This window comes from Sparus aurata, chromosome 9, assembly GCF_900880675.1.
Source record: "Sparus aurata chromosome 9, fSpaAur1.1, whole genome shotgun sequence".
Classification (NCBI taxonomy): Eukaryota; Metazoa; Chordata; class Actinopteri; order Spariformes; family Sparidae; genus Sparus; species Sparus aurata.
In genome coordinates this window covers 23184486-23205222 of record NC_044195.1, presented here as the reverse complement: position 1 = coordinate 23205222, position 20737 = coordinate 23184486, and the positions used below count along the sequence as shown (strand labels likewise).

General features: G+C 38.8%; 1 protein-coding gene across 1 annotated transcript in view; it reads left to right on the top strand.

Moving 5' to 3' along the window:
• Positions 1-6023: 6023 nt before the first annotated feature.
• cps1 (carbamoyl-phosphate synthase 1, mitochondrial) overlaps positions 6024-20737 on the top strand; it is a 61098-nt gene continuing 46384 nt past the window's right edge. The window contains exons 1-20 of the mRNA XM_030429377.1: positions 6024-6324; positions 7588-7697; positions 7903-8047; positions 8951-9040; positions 9135-9191; positions 9277-9369; positions 9530-9619; positions 9760-9888; positions 11017-11123; positions 11525-11666; positions 11899-11976; positions 13341-13439; positions 13751-13846; positions 14795-14984; positions 15139-15296; positions 15410-15538; positions 16588-16732; positions 17557-17767; positions 18702-18900; positions 18997-19173. Of these exons, the coding sequence (XP_030285237.1) occupies positions 6199-6324; positions 7588-7697; positions 7903-8047; positions 8951-9040; positions 9135-9191; positions 9277-9369; positions 9530-9619; positions 9760-9888; positions 11017-11123; positions 11525-11666; positions 11899-11976; positions 13341-13439; positions 13751-13846; positions 14795-14984; positions 15139-15296; positions 15410-15538; positions 16588-16732; positions 17557-17767; positions 18702-18900; positions 18997-19173 (2571 nt within the window). The 5' untranslated portion in view covers positions 6024-6198. The remainder of the gene's footprint in view (positions 6325-7587; positions 7698-7902; positions 8048-8950; positions 9041-9134; positions 9192-9276; positions 9370-9529; positions 9620-9759; positions 9889-11016; positions 11124-11524; positions 11667-11898; positions 11977-13340; positions 13440-13750; positions 13847-14794; positions 14985-15138; positions 15297-15409; positions 15539-16587; positions 16733-17556; positions 17768-18701; positions 18901-18996; positions 19174-20737) is intronic.

Genomic DNA, 20737 nt, shown 5'->3' with positions numbered 1-20737 from the left:
AAACGTACAAATTCAACATATCTATAGTTTGCAGAAATGCACAATGCAAATGTTTTATTCTGGCAACTGGCCAAAAAACCAAACCACCAACTGCATACCCCAACAAAACAATACTGAGGTATCACTTGCCTCTCGACTGTGTTTTTATGTACCATCACTGGTGGTGCGGGTACCAAAATTAGGGGATGACTGTAGTAGGTGATTCATCATCTGTTGCTTGGCTTAGTTTTGTTCCAGAAAGCTGATCATACAATTGTCAACTTGGTTAATACTATGCTACCTCTACCTGTCAGCTCTGCCTCGTTACTACTGTAATCAGTTCCTATGATAGGTAGATAGATTAAGGGCCAAAATACATTCCTCATCCTCTGCCACATTTTTGTATTTGAATCAAATTTACGAAGACTTAGATTTAGTAAATGCGCTACAGATTCATTTACCTGAGTGCTTATGCCTATGTATATAGATAACTGTGTATATTGCTTTATACTGTATATAGTATCCGCTGCTGTACCACCAGACTACAGAGCAGCTTCATTGCTCCTGAACTTATCCGCCTCACTTTTTCTTTTTCTGTGATGTACCTAAGAGGTAAAGGACTGCTGTTTTATTTTTGATATTCTAAATGTAATTACCTATGTGTATGTTCTATTTGTATGAAGGAGACTACACACTTTGATTTCATTGTACAACCCAGTGTCATACAAGGACAAATAAATTACCTTAATCCGTGATAATTAACCATCCAGACCTTTTCCAGTCACATGTCCCCAGAGTCAAAACTTAGAAAAAGTCTGTTCTAGAAATCTCTCATTGCTTATAAAACTAGATTTAAAACGTTAGCTGGTAACTATTTATTGAATTAAATGTGGAACGTTTCTGACTCATACGTCCAACTGCGCTGTAGCATTTATTCTCCTGTTCCTGATGTGTTTTTGTCCTGATGTTGAAAGATGCTGTACAAATAAAATTGTCTTGCCCTGGTAGAGAAATATATAACAAGCCCATACAGTATCTTCACACTGGTATATCCCTCTAATCCTGCGCTGAACAAACATCCTCGAAGATCCTTGAAACAACCATCTCTTCTTTCTGTCATCTCAGGGCCAAGACTGTACTTGGAAACCTGGCAGATTGAGCGGGCGAGGGAGCCTGCCTGTCTATTCACGTCCTCTTTTAAGCTCCGTCACCCTTCTGAAACGCACACTTGAAACCGCAGACAATGTGGGGACCCTCCACCGAGGACAGACACTGGAACTCATTAGGCCTCGCCCCCAGCCAATCAGCGAAGGAATTTTGAAAGGCAGCTAATCACAGCCCTCCCTGTATTAAAGCGCCATACAGTACATTGCACTGGCGTCTCATGTTCTCACAATCATCTCCTTGCAATTTTCCATTGTCGGTGATTCTGTCATTATTGTCGGGAAGAAGCCAGGGCATTACTGTTTGAAAATAGCGACAGTTCTCAGGAAATAGGAGATGTAGAATGAAACACAAACAGAAAAAACTGCTAAAGCAAGCTTATGCACTGAGTTTAGGTGGAGACAACATTCTTTTACTTATCAAGAAGGCTTTACATGATATATTTTGAGTATTCATAACCAAAATAATGCTGTTTAAAGGTCTAAAACATGTGGAGATAAATCTTACTTTGCAGATATAAGAGGGTGTTCACCTTACCACTGCTGCTTTCACAGAAGAAAAAGATGTTTGATTGTCGGCACTAGAACTGTTTCCTGGGATCATGAGATGGTTGCCAACACTCTTAGCGAGGACCATTGTTTCAATTGTGTTTTATGATTTATTTTATTGCTGGAAACGACTCTTTATTTTTGATGGTGACACGCGGTAATAAAGTTACTACCTTGTTAGGTGTCAAGTGGCTTCATGATCTTGCCGTCTGAAAATATTAACAGGCTAAAAGATCTGCTTCACTATCTGACAACTTTTAATGGGGCCATGATAAATGGCTGTTAATGCAGGAAGTGAGGAATCAGAAAGAAATAGTGAGGTCTGTTCTCTAAATAAAGGTATTAGTGACTATGAAAATTATACAAATGCATTTGCTAATGTTAGACATTAGTTGCAAACACTTAAAGGGTAACTTCACCAATTTAACACATTACAGTGTTAACAGGTCTTGTAGAGTACTATTTCATATGTGAAACAGGTAGTATAAAACCTTTTGTGGCTCCAGAGGAAGCTGCCTGTAATCTGATACATTGCCTCCAGTGATGTCACTCAGTGGGTAAGTTGCATTGTGGGTAATATCTGTGTTTGTAAACTGTCCATAATGATTCTAACATTGCACTCCTGAGGACAGTGTTATAGACATGCAATAGACCAAAAGAGTGCTTTTAAAAACTGGCTCCTACATTACCCACAATGCAACTTAGCTACTCAGTGACATCACTGGAAGTAATTTATCAGATGACATGGAGCTTCGTCTGGAGCCACAAAAGGCTTTATACTACTTTTTTCACATATGCAGTAGTACACGCCAAAACCTGTGAACACACTTTAATGTAAAAAAAATGGTGGAGTTACCCTTTAAGGATCACTTACAAGAGTAGTACTGATTTTCTTTAAGGGTGTTAAATATTATTACGTGTACTTAAGTGAGTTAAGTTAATAGATCTAGTGGTATAAAAAGGGCAGTACATTTCTCCAAAATGTTGCTGAGTTGAAGTATAAAGTAGCAGTAAAAATACTCACGTAAAGTACCAGTATCTCAAAAGTACAGAACTTAGTTACATTCCATCACTGCGGTCAGTCTGGTGACACAGTCTGGGCTTTATGTATAAATTTGTTTAGAACTAGCTTTAATTTTTGAGTCCTCTAAGCAGGCAGAAAAGGATCCGTTACATTTCTATAATTGTGTCCGACTGCTTTAATTAACCTACAAACCTTCTGTTGGGCTTTTTGTCCAACACAAAGTAGCCCACTGCTGCAAGAGTTATACACTGTTGGACACCGCGAACCAGTGCAGGCTCTTTGGCTGTTTTACATCGAAACGAGCAGCGATACTGTGTGGAGAGCACACATCTTGTAGTATAAATATACTGACGAGTCCTGTACTTGAATGCATCACTTCCTACATTACATAGATATAATCTGCGGTCTCCATAAAGACTAATGTAGGTGTCGTGTCAGCTGTAAAGCTTTTACAGGCTGGCAGCTAAATGATCCCGGAGGCCTCTCAGTTGTTACTATAACTCTTATAAATATAGAGCTGCACTGTCACCTACACATGAAGCGTGCCACTACAACACTGTTTACTGACTCTGAGTCCCGCTGAAGCTTTGTTGCAAATCTTACCACTGGATGTCACCAGTGCTCCACAGCAGGAGCACTGCCTGAAGTTGGACTATGAGGGGAACATGAGCCGTAGTTAACCAGGGAGGATGACTTTGGATAAACGCAGAGGATCCACACAAAGTATACCAACTTCAGCCTGCATTTTTACGAGTAGGTATGTGTGAGGAAATTAAGCAACATACTGAAGCATTTTAGTGTTTAAGGTTTGCAAATGGCATCGCACCTTTTACCCATTTACAAAGAGAGCATGGTCTATATTGTTCCGAGTCAGTCCAATTTCTGGAGAGTGGAGGTATTTCCTGATCTACACAGGTCCTATTACTCACACCCACTTTGTTCAGACTGCTGAACCCAGCAGAGTGGCAGTCAGGCAGCCTTCTCCACAGAGGACCGGTCTTGCAGTGATCAGCAAATACAACACAGACCACTCTAATCCCACCACCATGCAGCCAGTCCACGGCCGGTTTGGCTGTTCTTTTTTTTCTTTTCCTTCTTTCTTTTTTTTTTTTTTGCAGGCAACTGGCCTCAAAGAAAAAGGCTGTAAAGAGTTTGTTGCACTGAAAGCACTATTCACAAGTTTGCTGTAAGCAGGTGGATTCACTCTCAGTCAGCACACTGTTTCTCTCTTTCAGTTCCTTTTCAATGCCTGAAAATGTTCGCTATTTATGTAATCAATATTTCCTCATGTGTAGACATTTCGAAAGTTGTCAGTGTGGCACTTTTTCTTTCATATCATCGATATAGAAACCGAATGAGAGACAGGGCTGTTGAAATGGAGAATTTCTCCTGCCTCTCTTCATTTTCTTCAAAAAGATTATTTCAGGTTTCAAGTTAGCCTTGATAAATGTGTTCAAACCCCCCAGAAAACTTACTTAAATGTAGTAATGACATAAAATACATTATCAGTACTCTAACCAGTACTGTTAAAAATTCCCAAAAAGTCAGTGAAAGTACAGATATTTTGTTAAAATATGAATTTGGTATAAGTGAAACTCGCCCATTCGAACAGTACATAAGTAAAAGTCTTGTCAAGTATTTGATATCAAATGTACCTAAGTATCAAAAATGCTAATAGAGGTATATAATTCATCGTATTTACATGTATATACTGTGAGATGAGTGATTATTGGAGAGGGCGAATCAGTGTTGTTCTCTATTAAATCAGGTTGCTAATGAAATACATTGATTTTAAAATGTACTTTGGCTCTTATGCAGCATTTAATCTGCACAGTAACTAGTGACTAAAATTAGTTAAGTTTATAAGTTAAATAAATGTAGAGGAATAAAAAGTAGAGTGCACTTAAGTCAAATTTCAAATTACTGTATTTGAGTATTTCTTTTTCATGCCACTTTATACCTACACTTCACTACACTTAGGAGGCAAATACTGCACTTTTTACTCACAACATATATCTAATATCGTTGGTTACAAGTTACGCAACAGGTAAGATGCTGCACCAGAGTCAAAACAGTGCATCATCTAAATCACTTTATCAGCGATCAAATTAAAAAAGTAAAAGAAAAAGGAAAATTTCAGAACATTGTTTCTAATTGCTTGACCCACAGTGTACATATATGTTAATATATGTATAATTTACTTTCACTTGTATTTTTGGTACTGAAGTACACTTAATTGTCAGAAAACTGCTTTGATGCTAAAGCACATTTATTATAAAATACTTTAAAGGTGCATTATGTAAGAATTAGCCACCTGTTGAATTTATACTCCCAACAAATTGGATCAGCATTTCACTAGTGTAACTGCTAACTGCTGCTAATGGTATTTGCCTTAGACTTCCATGCTCTAGCTATTGTTAGCTCAGTTAGCCATGCAACTAGCTGAACTATTGAGGGTGTGCTGGGGAGCAAGAAGAACATAATAATTACACTTGAACGTGCTTTAATCTGTCATAGCAGTGTCTGTCATTCTGTCAAGTGAGCTGTCAAGTGTTTGTGCTTTCTCTGCTTTGTTTGTATTCACGTGACACCCCGTGATGTGCAGTATCTTCCACCACGCAGAGGATTGTGGGTCACAATAAGCAGAAAAGCATGCTGGCTTCCATATCATAAAATATGACTGGATGTAGTAGGACAGGTATTTCTGGATGCACAGTGCATTTCACATACTTCATACTGAGACACGCTGAATCTTTTCCTGGCACACTTAATAGTATGGTGGTACAAGTATTGGAGCGCAAGGTTGGTGTTTCACTAGATATCTTTGAAGCACAATACACAGCCATCTCTGACATAACTTCCAAACTGTTGTTTCGTCACATTTTATCGTCATTTTAGTTAGATATGACTGTTTCTTACACATAAAACTCTTACTCAAGCACTGTTGGTATCAGTGACTTTTATTTTGACCAAAGGAATGTTTTATCACAATATCTTTACTTTTACTCAAGCATAATTTTTTTTTTTTTGTTTTGTTTTTTTTACAACGCTGTTAATTAGAGATGTCAACGTTATGATGCAGCAGAAACAGTTTAAATTCTTTAGCTTGCAGAACCACATAAACGTCACACCTACAATCATGTGTGTTTCAACAGACGTAAGCCACAGGTTCAATCCCTTTTATTCGACAAAAAGTAGGCGTTTTTCGTTTAGACCAATCAGAACCCTGAGCGCTTCACGCGTTGAGTAAAACAACCCGGGCGACGACCAATCACGACGAGCTTTCCCAGCGCCGGTTGAACTTTCTGTTTAGCACGAGGGGGAGGCCCTGAATCTCAGTCATGCATCTGTCTCCAAAGGGAATTTACGCTTAGTTGGAAAGTTAGCAGTCTGTGCGACAGTGTTTTCATTTAATTGTTTTCATATCTGGTAACTTCTCATTCACGTCTTTGCGAGTTTACCAACAGGGTAAGCGAGGCTAACATGACAAAAATCCTGTTAGCTTACAGCGTTGTTAAATCCCTGAGACAAGGATGTGCGCTGGGCAGAAGAGTGGCGAACACGTCGCCCTGGCTGAGACTTCAAACTACTCGGCATTTCAGTGTGAAGGTAAGAAAAAAAAAACCATGTGCGAGTCAAAACACTCGCTGTCTTTTAAGTTGAAACTTTCCCAGAAGTGCTGCCCAAGTCAGCGCTAACACCGCCATATGCCTTCGGACTTACAGCCGAACCCCGTTGAAAAATCTATCAAGTCTAGGGTGATTTGCCTGCACACACATTTTGAAATGTAAAAAGTTGTTAAAGCTTTTTCGTTATAACAGAAGAGGCTACGCCTACGTTCGGCACAGCTTCCACACACAGAAGTTCATATTTTAAAATAATCGCTCTTGCATCAGAAATAACGCTGCAGCATGGTGTGCGGAATGCAGCAGCGTGAGCAAGTTGAAAAGCTGGAATTGCATTGAAATAAGTCCTTTCTGATGGGATATCATTAACCCCGAATTGACAGGTAGCAACATTTGATTCAGTTTATTATAGGGAGTAACTTATCTGACACATGTGCTCATGCCATTAAGAAAGTATGCAGGAAATTGCCTGATTTTCAGTGCAGTTTGGAACGGGGAAACTTGGTACGTGTCACTTCAGAAAAAAACGTGAGACAAAAAGGATTTCTGCAGTGTTAGTGGATGACATTTTCAGAATCGTGTCCCAGGTTATGTGTAGCATGGATGCTGGACGTGGGTGCATCATGTGTGTTCATCATAGGGAAAATTGCATCATGCAGAAGATCCGCCCTGATTGCAACATCTTTTCTTTATCACTCTTCCCAGAAAAGGTTGCATTTTGTGGTAATGGTGGTGGATGGTTTTGTTTCATTGTCCAAACCTCTTCCAAGGCTAGAATTTACCCAGCCATTGAGCCTGAAAAACATCTTTATCTAAGTGCATTCTATACATCACCACTGTATTTATCAATATATACTACCTTATATATCTGTGATTAGTCTTTTGTAAGAGAGACAACGCTTACTAATGATGGCCACTGGCTGGAGGTCGTACAGGGTTACCAACCTTTATATTTGCATGTTTAACTCACACGCACACACCTATACACACACATACACATACACACAGAGAACAGAAGAACAGATTTGTCGGTCTCAGCATTCACAGCACAATTCACACTGGCCTGCAAGTTCAGCACGAACTCCCAGAGGCTCACTGGTGGCCAACACTCCTAAATTCAAAGTCTACAACACATCCTTTTCAAAGTTTTGCCTTTGGTCTGTCCAAACATGCTTCATAAAAAGAGAATGTATTATTCTTGGGTGAGATTTGGCTCTGCATCTGCCTCCCCTCTTTGTACTCCCAGGCCCAGACAGCTCACCTGGTCTTGGAGGATGGCACCAGGATGAAAGGGTTTTCCTTTGGGCATGATTCCTCTGTAGCCGGGGAGCTGGTCTTCAATACTGGACTGGTGGGGTAAGAAACGAGACATGCTGACCTGAGAAGAACTACATTAGATTTTAGACATAATAGTGCACTTGGACAAGCACAGGTTGGATTTCAGGATACCAAAATATCAACTTTATTTATAGCCTGACAACTTTGCATCTTAAGGGACGATGTGCTTCATTACTAAATCATAGTATTCTTCCATATTTATCCGACTGTATCCCCACTTTAGGTACCCCGAGGCTCTGACTGACCCCAGTTACAGAGGGCAGATCCTCACCCTAACCTACCCGATTGTCGGAAACTATGGGGTACCAAACACCCAGGAGCTGGATGAGATTGGCCTGAGAAAATATGTGGAGTCAGAGCGCATCCAGGTAGGAATGTTTGCAGTGGTTTGAGGGTTTCGGGTCCCCAAAACTTCCTCAAAATATATTGGTGTTCCATATAAGTAACACATAATAACAGCAAAATATTAAGTATTAGACAAATGGTTAATCAACAGAAAATAAACCAACATCAATTCATTTAAGCTGCAGAGCTCCCGTCTGCCGCTATTCAACATCTGATTGAGCTACTTAATGGTTTCAATGGCTAGTATGTGGCTAAGATGTATTAATATGAATTTGCACAGAACATCTTTTTGTATTATTTTGAATGACAAACTACTTGAATTTTGATGAAATACACTTTCACTTACAAGTATTTTGTATTTTATGTTGATACATTTGTAACAAGATACTTCGTCAGATGTTATAAAGCAGTCCCCTGCTCTAGCATTGCACTCCTATAACACTGTTGGTCTCATTATGGATTGTTTAAAAACAAATGATCAAAATAGTGTTACCAGACGTAACACTTATTTTATTCCACGCCTTCTTTTCCTTTTCAAAGCCTGGCAGCCTTCATTACCCACAGTGCAACTTAGCCACTGAGTGACATCACTGGAGGTAATTTATGAGATTAAATGTGGCTTCCTGTGGAGCCACAAAAGGCTTTATACTCCAGTACTGATTTCACATATGTGGTCGTACTCCACTGGACCTGTAAACACACTTTAATGGTGGACTCACCCTTTAATTGTAGCTGACGCGCACATGGATCTCTTTACACTACACTGGGTGTCTGCATACAATGACATTTTCACACATGAGCACAAGCTGTTAACTGACTCTTAAGAATGATTGGCATTTTAACTGTTTTCATAGACATTTTATAGACTGTATGATAACCAAATGAATAATCTTTTTTTAAGGCTGGTGTTGTGTTTTGGTGTTTAGGTATCTGGTCTTCTGGTTCAAGACTACAGCCATGAGTACAGCCACTGGAACTCTGTAAAGTCATTAGGACAATGGCTACATGAAGAGAAGGTTGGGGTTCAAATCATCAAACATCCTCCTGCTCCTCTTGAAGTTGGACTCAGCTGCTTGTAATTTTAAAAATGTTGCTTTTTCTTCTGTGAAGGTTCCTGCACTCTTTGGAATAGACACCCGAATGCTGACCAAGGTCATCAGAGACAAGGTAAATACAACAAGTCTAACTTGCTACATCTTTAAAATAGATTTGTTGATCACTCAGTGTTGTTTTGCTTGGGATTTCTCCTCAGGGCACAGTTTTGGGGAAGATTGAATTTGATGGGCAGCCTGTCGAGATATCTGACCCCAACCAGAAAAACCTGGTAGCAGAGGTCTCAACCAAGGTAAAGGCTGCCATGTAAACTGGACGAACTAAGGTCATATTTACATTGCCTACAAATGTTGTTGATTGGTGCTATATTTCATTGTTTTTGAAATGATGACAATAAACATCTATTCTATTCTATTCTAACATCTCTTTGCTGTGTTTCTCCGGCCTTTCAGGAAACCAAGGTTTTTGGAAAAGGAAACCCAATAAAGGTGGTGGCGGTTGATTGTGGTATTAAACATAACATCATTCGTCTGCTGGTTAAGGTGAGAATTAAGTACATTAGTATCCATCATCTATAAAAAGTGATGATTGCTTTTCTACAGTGGCTGAAGATGAAGTTTGTAGCACAAAATATGTCACAGCAAAACTTCTGCAAACATGCTCCGTGTGTCTCTTTGTGCAGAGGGGTGCAGAGGTCCACCTTGTGCCGTGGAATCAGGACTTGATGAGTTTAGAATATGATGGCCTGTTCATCTCCAACGGACCAGGAGATCCATCTCTGGCCAACACGCTTGTGGAAAATGTCCGCAAGGTATTTTGAGATTGTGAGATTTGAGGTTGTTATTTATAGTGCTACATGTTTTGTTCTTCTGTGCTCAAGACTCAGCAAGGATATTACATCTATAGATAATATCTTTACACCGATTTTTACATATTATTGTCAATTACAAGCAAACAGTGTTTGGAGAATATGATTAAGGAAGAAATCGAAGGAATCTTGTTTACTATTGAAGTTACCAAGACTTGACACATGTTGTTTTTATATAAATATATATATATATTTACTATCGACTTATGAACTGGATCAAATATACATAGTTTGTCACTTATCAATGCAGATGTAGTTTTTGATCCCTTTTACTTTTTATTTGTTTTTGCCTTTGCTTGGATTTCGGTATTGTGTCTTGTGCCGAGGGGGCTGTATTTGTGTATATGTGTTTCTTTTTATCTGCTGTAATGTTTTTTATTTGGGGAGTTCTGTTTAGTTGGATGATGCATCTGTTTAGATTTTGATGTATTGCGCTACTAGATGATGGTGTGTAAACATGCTGAAAAGTTTGATTTGTTGTAGTGTCGACCGATATGGCTCTTTCAGGGCCAATACAGATTATTAGAAATCAAGAAGACTGAAAACCAATATTTGGGACTGATAGTGATTCGCAGTAAAAATGAAAATCTTTCCCTCAAAATATAGTAATAATAATAATAATAATGATAATATAACAACCAGTGATGAAATAAACCTAAATGTATTTTACCCAAGTACTGTTCTGAGGTACAATTTTCAGTTACTTTACCTGATTATTTCCTTTTTCTGCTGCTTTACTCTTCCTCTCCACCACATTTATTTGATACATTTAGTTACTAGTTACTTTGCAGATTCAGATTTGGTGTTTTTAGACTATTAATTGTGACGTGTTACCAGGGCCAAACATTGTGTTAGAGGAAGCTGCATCAGAGCCAAAGTAGCAGAGTTTTAAATTTGGTCTAAGTTAATGGGACTGAATAATTCCATGAGGGATGGGTCATGAATATTAGCTGACATGAAAATATAATAATTATTCATTCGTATACAAGAAAATGAGGATCATTTATTTATGTCATGATCTTCAGCGTACCTTCTAACTGATTTTATCTATATGTGTTTTGTCCTGTGAAGGTTCTGGAGGTTGATCGTCCCCAGCCAGTGTTCGGGATATGTATGGGTAACCAGATAACGGCTCTGGCTGCCGGAGCACAATCATATAAGCTTCCCATGGGCAACAGGTGAACTCTTTTATTGCTTATTAAGATACAATATGAACGCTCTTTAAGCATCCTCATTAAGATTTAAAAAGGCCCCGTAGAGTGAACAAACAAATCTTATGTTTGCATCCAGTGTTAGGAACCAAAACGCATTGTGTGTATCGTAAAAAAAATGTGTTGAATTGGTGCATTGCAGTTTTATCAGTGGGATAGTATGACAACGTTATCACAGCCCACTTACTGAAAAAGTTCCATCGTGTGACAAGAGGTCTAATCCTCCACAGGGAACCATTAAGTCTTGCCGTACATCGCACTGTTTTTATCAAGGTTTTGTCTGGTTTCAGTGCTTTTTTAAAACTCTGTTTCCCTTTCAGAAATCATGAATACATTTTGTGCTTTATGCAATTCTGTGGTTTCCCCAGAGGGCAGAACCAGCCGGTGCTGAATGTGATGACAGGTCAAGCCTTCATTACGGCACAGAACCACGGCTACGGCATAGACAGCGAGTCCCTGCCCCCAGGGTGGAGTCCGCTTTTTGTCAACGCCAATGATGGCACCAACGAGGTTGATTTCTCTCTTTCGAAGACAATGGGGCGCTTTGATATTTTTGTTCTCTTTTGGCTGAAAAGCACTAATTTTCCTTACAGATTGAATCTAGTCACACACATAAGAAAGGCTTTTCTTTATAAAATAACAACATTTTACTAAAATAGAGCTCTGAAAAGTTAACAAATGAAATGCAGAATACAGTCGGCTTTAGCTTAGCGTCCTTATATCTCCTCTGCATATTTTGCAGGGCATCATGCACAACACTAAGCCTGTCTTCACCGCCCAGTTCCACCCGGAGGCTAAAGGCGGTCCCACTGACACAGAGGTAATTAAAGACTTTGCTATATAAGGTACCTGAATGCTGTACTAAAGTTAAGTAAAGGCATCTTTACAGGATGCAACTTAAGAAAGGGTTGAAGTCTTCCAATAAAAAAGGACTTGGTAAGTCGAGAGTAATGTTGTAAAAAAGAAAAGGTACAAGTAGCATTCAGGTGGCTGTGAATGTAATTTGTTTTAGTGTGTATTTAATGGTTTGTAAACGACACATATTGGTATAAAAATGATGGATCACATAACCAGGGGCTACATCACTGTCAGTGAAAAGATGTAATCATCTGTGATGCCTGATGTTTGACTGCAGCAGGGCCACAGGTGTTTGGTGAGACCAGTGTCTGCCTGTTTCTGTCTCTACAATAAAGCGTTGATGATTCCGTGCTACAGTTCCTGTCTCCCACATGGCAGCCAAGGACTGTAGTTCAAGTCCCGGTCAAAGTATGTTGCAACCTCTGTCACACTAAAGCAGAATAATGACAAGTGTCATCTTGACAGCTCTGTGGGAGAATTCTTACCTTCCACCTGGGTTAGACTTTTCTGGGGGCTTCGCAAACACTCTGCACTGTAGCCATAACACACATTTTATGGCCTTGACTGTAAGGGAATTGCAATATTTTATATATACTTATAATTTTTGATTTTTTTCTATCAGACATTGATACATTGAATAACACAAAAGCAGTGGAAGTTTGCCTATCTGGTAATTCTAACTGTGTGAGACTGTTGATAATGACCACAGCTCACTCATACTTTCTACTGTGTTGACTGACTACTTTATATAGATTCTTGATTATTAAACTACTTTCCATTATATTATATCAGCTCCAAATAAGTTGCTTTAGGAACTTGGCCTTTTGATTTGTTGTGGTGTTAAACACAGCATTTACCTTGTTATTATCAGTTGGCCCATTAAGAAGGAACTTTTCTGCCAAAAAAAACCTGCTTCATATGCACCTTGAGGCCAGTGCCAGTATATTAAAAGAATGTTGCAATTTATTTTATTTTCTGCTGACTTTAAATCATAGCATGCATACGATGGGTAAATGCTTTGTAGGAAAGATCATTGTGATGCCAAAGTTTCCTTAAGGCATGTCAGAAGTACACAACATGTCAGAAGTACACAAAAGTTGTTACCTTGGGTGTCAGATTGTTTAGAGAAATCTATCCAAAACCAAATCCATGAACCCTCAGGCACAGCTTGATCTTTATTATCAACCACCAGGCTGTTTTGACTACATGAAGTAGTGAAAAATGTTTGTTCAATCGGCAGTATGAAAGTAATAAAACCAGTGGGCTCCTCTGTTAATGTGTTTTTCAAACTGTTGTTATTCTGGCATTTGTCTTTTGTTCCCACAGTTCCTCTTTGATACCTTCATATCTTTGATTAAGAAAGGAAAGGATGCAAACATCATGTCTGTCATGCCCAAGAAACCAGACCTCCCTCCCAGAGCCAAGGTACTGTACATCTAACAGGTGCAGCAGATTCAACTATAACTTTATGAGTAGCACAGGATTGAGGTTTACCAGGACTTTGATTAACTCTTTGAGTGTATCAAAGGTTGTCAGAGAATTTATCTACGTTTCACTTTATGGGAAAAAAGCAGTTGAGATCCAGACTACACAACAACATTACAGTGATTTATAAGTAACTTAAATGACATTTCACATCAAGTCAGCCACGCTAAAGCCAATTAATATTTTCATTGAAAATGGAGTTTCAATGCTGTTAGTTATTGTTTTGCATGCTGTTTAATGTGTTTATGCAGGTGTCAAAGGTGCTTGTTTTGGGCTCTGGTGGTCTTTCTATTGGTCAGGCTGGAGAGTTCGACTACTCTGGATCTCAGGCCATCAAGGCCATGAAGGTAAGAAATAAAACAACACATTTCTCTAAAGATGTTCTGATTGTGATACAAGTATCATAAATGCCGATAATGCCGAAAATGCAGGTATCGGTATTGGTGAATATGTGATGGTGAATACTGATCCGATTCCGCCTAATTTAGAGACAAGACCCTGTTACCCCCCAGTTAGCGCTGATAGCTCTGTCAAGCATTACACACAAGAAATTAATTATTCTTCGCTGCTTTAAAAGTCAACACAGGAAGTTGTGCTGTGCTTCCCCTGGCAACTACAATTTTAAAGTGGCGAGGAACAAATTGATTTCACATCAGACAGAGCAAGCAACATGTCAGCTATTTGGCAGTACTCCACTCTAGATATGTTCCGTATGCAAGGCTGGAATTTTGAGGGTGTTTCACAAGCCTTATAAAGTATTTGAAGATGAATCACACGAAAGAGGAATTATTGTTCCTAGATTTATTGAAGTGGCTGTAACACTACTGTTTTTAAACTGTTCTATTTAAAAAGTAGCTGCACTTTAACAGTTTTCAAAATAAATTGTTATTTATTCCTAGATTTCTTCATGTGTTCTTTTTCGCTCAAGACTGACTGTCAAAATAGATTATAAAAGAATGCTGCATGGAAATAATTCTCTGCAATGTTTTACCTGAGCCAGGCCATTCAACACTGATAACAGTCATATCCATACAGGGTTAGTAGTATATACAGCTGTTAAGATATTTGTTTATAAAATGCACACTGGTATTGGATGCTACAATGATGGAGTTTGTTTTGATAACTGAACAGATTGTTGATTTTGGTCATTTCATACAATTTGTTGACAAAAACAAAAAAACATTCTTCAACATTTAATTAGAACACAGTTTGTGAGATCTTTCCTACTTGCCAAGTTTGAGTTCCTTGGTGTAGATACTGTATGCTACCAATTCTACCTTTATTTGGTTTTGTAGGAGGAGAACCTGAAAACAGTACTTATGAACCCAAACATTGCCTCAGTTCAGACCAATGAGGTGGGCACCAAGCAGGCCGACTCCGTCTACTTCCTGCCTGTCACGCCAGACTTTGTAACTGAAGTCATTAAGACCGAGCATCCGGACGGCATCCTGCTGTCCATGGGTGGACAGACTGCACTCAACTGCGGTGAGATGTGTACAATTGTTGGCATCAAGAAGGGGAAAACTTGGATTGTGTTTCAGTGATTTTCGACTAACTTGTGCATAGAAGTTTTTTTTTCTAATTGCCTGTATCCTTTACCATGCATCTGTGTGAACTGGTGTGTGTGTGCGGTGGCCAGGAGTTGAATTATTCCAGCGTGGCGTCCTGGAGAAATATGGTGTGAAGGTCTTAGGAACCCCAGTGGAGTCCATCATGGCCACAGAGGACAGACAACTTTTTGCTGACAAGCTGATGGAGATCAACGAGAAGATTGCACCCAGTATCGCTGTGGAATCAGTAAGGAACCATTACCAACTAAGAAAAGTTCTTTCTATGAACTAAAGCACGTTTTGCATTGTGTATGTTTAAATCGTGTGTTAACAGTTTTGATTTTTTTGTGAATCTTTCAGGTATCTGATGCCTTGAAAGCAGCAGAGAAGATTGGTTACCCAGTGATGTTACGATCGGCCTATGCCCTGGGAGGTCTCGGCTCTGGTTTGTGTGCCAACAAAGAAAAGCTGGAGGAAACCGCCCACAAGGTCATAAAAACTGATGCAGAGTTGGGACAATATTTGTGCAATTACTGTATGATGGTTATCCTTTGTACATTTTTTTCCCTCTGCTTCTGATCGTACAAATCAGAAACTGAAACATTTTACCCAGACTTTCACTGACAAACTTCTTTAGTTTTACACCTTCTACCCATGTTTACAGCGTTAACTTGAATGGAGATAAAAGCTTTGAAATGGTTTGGAAATGTTTCTTTGGTGCTTCGCAAGGAAAGGAATGGTTTGCTGTTGCCAAGCAACATTCTTTTGTGCTCGTCCAGTATCCAGCATTATGTCTGACAGCTCAATTGGTTCTAATCTGTGATCACAGGCTGCAAAATGAACTCACTGTTCTGCAGCTTTCCCAGGTGCGTATTTTTTGTTTCAGTGGCAAATGTTTCTTTGCAGGTTAGGTTCAGTAGTAGTTGCACTGGTTTGTATCAGGTACAGGGCACAGATGGAATTCTAATCTTTGACAAAAATACAAAAAGGAAAACAAAAGTGAACATGACATGTCTGTTATCAAAAGGGGTATTTTGTTCTATTTCTATTCCTAGCATATGTACCACCAGTACAAACCTTTAGTACATGTGAGTATAAATCAAGTCAATAGTTGTTGTTGTGGTTGTTGTTGTTGTTGTTTAAGTCAACAAATCAACACAAGTCTCAACAAATGTTGAGAAGAACCTTTTCTTAGAAATACAAAAATGATAAATCATCATCTTATCGGTATTGGCCATGAGAAGCAGTTGCGTAACGATTATCGTATCGGCTAAAAAAATCCAGGTCGTTTCAGATCCTTTTGGAGTACATTCAGGCACAGACTCAAAATCAATCAGTGTAGGGGATGTGTGTGTTTTCATGCAGGTTTATGGTGAATTGTATTTCTAATGATTGTAAACTTTCCAATGGCAGTATTTACACTGCAGAGCTATTGTGTTGAATGATATTGTACAGGTCTTTGTGGTGTGGCACGCACCCTCTATATAAAGGTTAATGTTGACACACAGCATCTACTAAATTGGTAATTTTCTGTGTAGGCTCTGGCCATGAGCAGTCAGATCCTGGTGGAGAAGTCTCTGCTGGGCTGGAAGGAGGTGGAATATGAAGTGGTGAGAGACGTGGCTAATAACTGCGTCACCGTCTGCAACATGGAGAACTTCGACCCACTGGGCATTCACACAGGTACTGACACGTGGTCTGAAGGACACATCAGTACACAGCTTTTTTTTTTTTTACTGTACCCTGTTCCATTGTGTTTGATTCAGTTCTGTTTGCTTTTATTCTGTTCTCAAACAAACCGACAGACTACCTCTCTCTCTCTCTCTCTCTCTCTCTCTCTCTCTCTCTCTCTGTCTCTCTCTGGGCAGGCTGCTACATGCATGTTTTCTTTTTGCTCTTTTCAGATCGAGAAGGTTGCTCATGTTGACCAAATGTTATTGTGTGCCTGGATATGGATGTATCAGTGTTTTTGAAAGCTGTTGTCCTCATTTTATTTATTGTTTGTCTTGTTTCTGTAGCTCAAGAAAAGCATTAAGAATCAATACTGGAATAGCAAATTTAAGCTTTTGGGTTTGGTTAGATGCTCATAGCCAACATCCAGAACAGACACGTACTTGAACGTACAAAAGGTGAACTATGGTTAGAGTTGCTCGTTATCAATTCCAAAGGATAAAAATGCAAAGTGTGTGTTTTGTTTCATCTAAAACCGTATGCTTCTTCTGTTTAACAATAAATGAATTTAATTCGAGAAATTATGTTATTATCGTGAATTTTGTTGCTTATGTCAAAAGCTGCTTTGTAACGATACAGAACTTTACTTCACAGGTTTTTTTTGTTTTTTTTTTATTAAAGTGATAAACAGTATGCTCTTAAAAGTCTTCATCAAGAGTATCTGTGTTTGTTTTCTGTTTCCTCAGCATCTTTCTCCGTTTCCATCTTTCTAACCAAAACCAAGACTGTTAACACTGTTCAAAGCAGATTTTTGTCTGACTCCTCTTCTGCTTAAGGTGATTCCATTGTGGTGGCACCGAGCCAGACGCTTTCCAACGAGGAGTACCACATGCTGCGAGAGACGGCCATCAAAGTTGTTCGTCACCTTGGCATCATAGGCGAATGCAACATCCAGTACGCACTGCACCCCTCGTCCCTGGAGTACTGCATCATTGAGGTTAACGCCCGGCTCTCTAGAAGCTCCGCTCTGGCGTCCAAAGCCACTGGGTAAGAGAATACATGCATGCAAGACTCATTAGTTGGCCAGATCAGCTGAGCTCAGGCATGAGGGTTTTTGGTCTGGCTATTATATACAAACTATGGTTGTTGTGCAGTGGTGCAATAATAGAAATGCATCTTTTGTTACGAATATAGAATTTGTTGGCGAGTGTTTTTAGATTAATATTATTCCCACAATCTGTAATCAATCAGTCACCAACTGTAGGAACATTGTGAAAACAATTTTATTTCTTTTAGAGCATTTTGGTTTTCATGGTAAAACAAAATGTCAAAGTAAGACTGGAATCTGGTCGGGCTATGCTGTAATCAATTAAAAGATGCAGATATTTATTAAAAGAAAAAAAATGAAATTGATTTAAATGTAGAGAATTGATTTGACAATAAATCAACTGTTTAACATCAAACAGATCTTGCAGCTCTTCAGTAGGATAAAATATTGTAGTCAATACAACAGCATTTATAAAAATATATAGTTGTAAACGGTTCATAAACACAGGAGAGAAAAACAATTTAGATTTAGACTTGAAAATGCTTGCCCCTCAGGGTTTCCGTAAAAAAGATAAAATAACTAAAAGAAAAGAACATCCCATAATATTAGACTGTTTTTGCATGCTGTAGGGCATGTTATACGAAGAAGGGACAGTCCAACAAAATTCAAAATGCCCTCCATTCCCTATAAACCGTTCTCAAACTGTGGGTCTGAGACAGAATATCACAGAAACAAACTTCTTCTCTTGGCAGCTATCATGCCATACACACAGGCCTTGTGGGCTCTGTGGTCGAAATGTACCACGATTGTGGAGTTGAGCATTATTAGTTTGATCACACAGTAGTGAACTTCATCAAAACTGTGATGTTGTCTGACCTGGAAACTGCTCATTTAGTTGATTTTGCTCCCTGCTCTTTGGTCAATGTCTAACAGGTATCCCTTGGCTTTTGTTGCTGCTAAGCTGGCTCTGGGCATCCCCCTGCCTGAGATCAAGAACGCTGTATCGCAGAAGACCACGGCCTGCTTTGAGCCCAGTTTGGACTATATCGTCACCAAGATCCCCCGCTGGGACCTGGACCGCTTTCAGGGCATGTCCCATGAAATAGGCAGTGCCATGAAGAGTGTTGGAGAGGTGTGGGAAGGAGCCACGAACAAACACTCTTTAGTTTGCTTATTCACTATCCTCACACATGTTCTTCTCTCATGCATCTCCCTCTTCTGCATTCAGGTGATGGCAGTGGGTCGGACCTTTGAGGAGAGCATGCAGAAGGCCCTGAGGATGTGTCATCCATCAGTGGATGGCTTCATGCCCCGGCTGCCACTCAAGAAAGCCTGGGCCGACACCCAGGACCTGCAACAGGAGCTTGCTGTGCCCTCCAGCACCCGCATCTTCTCCATCGCCAAGGTACACTCACCTTCCATAACGTTAATAATGAATGACACCAACTCCAGTTTTCTCATTAAAATCACATTTTGAAGTGTAACTGAAAAATTGTCATGAAAAAAAAAAATCAGGAAATGCGGCACAAAATGTGTCCCTGACCCGCCTGCATGACAAGCTGTGAATGCTAAATCATGCGATCTTTGAAATGTTGATTTTGTTTGATAGATGCACTGGAGTTATAATACTTGGAAAACACATACAGTATGAACAGTGTTTTATTACTTTAACTGGAATGTGGCTTTTTCAAATATGTTCAAATGTCGGGGAAGATGAAACGAAATCACATAATCTGAAATATGTTATGGTTATATACCCTGTGTAGTCCTGTTAGCCTGTCTTTCTCCTCACTGAATCAGACGAAGGAGAAACAGCTCTCGAATAAGCATATTAGGAAACAGGGTCAAGAGATGTTACATGAACTATTGCTAGATCGAAAATATCGACAGGTCTAGTACTTTAACAGTCTTTTATAACCAGCTGAGAGAAGAGCAGAACGAGGTCAAAACCTTCAACTGTGTGAGCTTGGAGTCCCAACACTAAAGACACACACACACACACACACACACACACACACACACACACACACACATATATATATATATACATACATATATATATAGATATATATATATAGATATATATATATATATATATATATATATATATATATATATATATATATATATATATATATATATATATATATATATATATATATATATATATGTATATATATATATATATATATATATATATGTATATATATATATATATATGTTGCACTTTGTAAATGCTGGCATTGAATGTACAATTTCAATTCACAAGCTGTTTTTGACTAGAAACCCGTATTTGTTTTAAGACAATATCATTTGGATTACTGTTGTTCGTATTGGAGATTTTTCAGCAGTTACTATCAGTAATGTGGATATAATGATATAAAGTGGTTAAAGGCAAATATTATAACCCTCTGGTAAGTTCAGAAAATTACATCAATTTCCAGTTATACTGCCTTTTAAACTATAAAAAACTCTTAAGCCATATCACAATAAAACAATATCCTAAAGACTATATATACTCTCACACGGGCTACAAGATGTGGTAAAAAAACATCTTGACAGATGTTATTAATGATTAGGGAAGGGTCACAATTTTAATTTTCACTGAAAAACTGTTCCAAACAAAAATGTTTAAAGATATGTAGGTCAGAATATCTCTACAGAACTACAGTACTTAATAAAAATAAATAAAAATAAAGAAATTAAATAAAAATTGCAGGTTCTGCAATTTGGATATTGCACTTGGCCATATTGCTATTAAAATAATTACATTAATTGAGCAACCCTAGCAACCCTAGGCTCATATCATGATAATGATATAATATTGATACACTCCCCAGCCAAAGTCCAGATGATTAGAGACGATATTACATTTTTAATTGTGCGGGAAGCATTCATATTTAAACAGCCAAGTCATAAGACATACCCACCCTCATAGACAGGCATCCAGATAATCAGGTTCAATATGT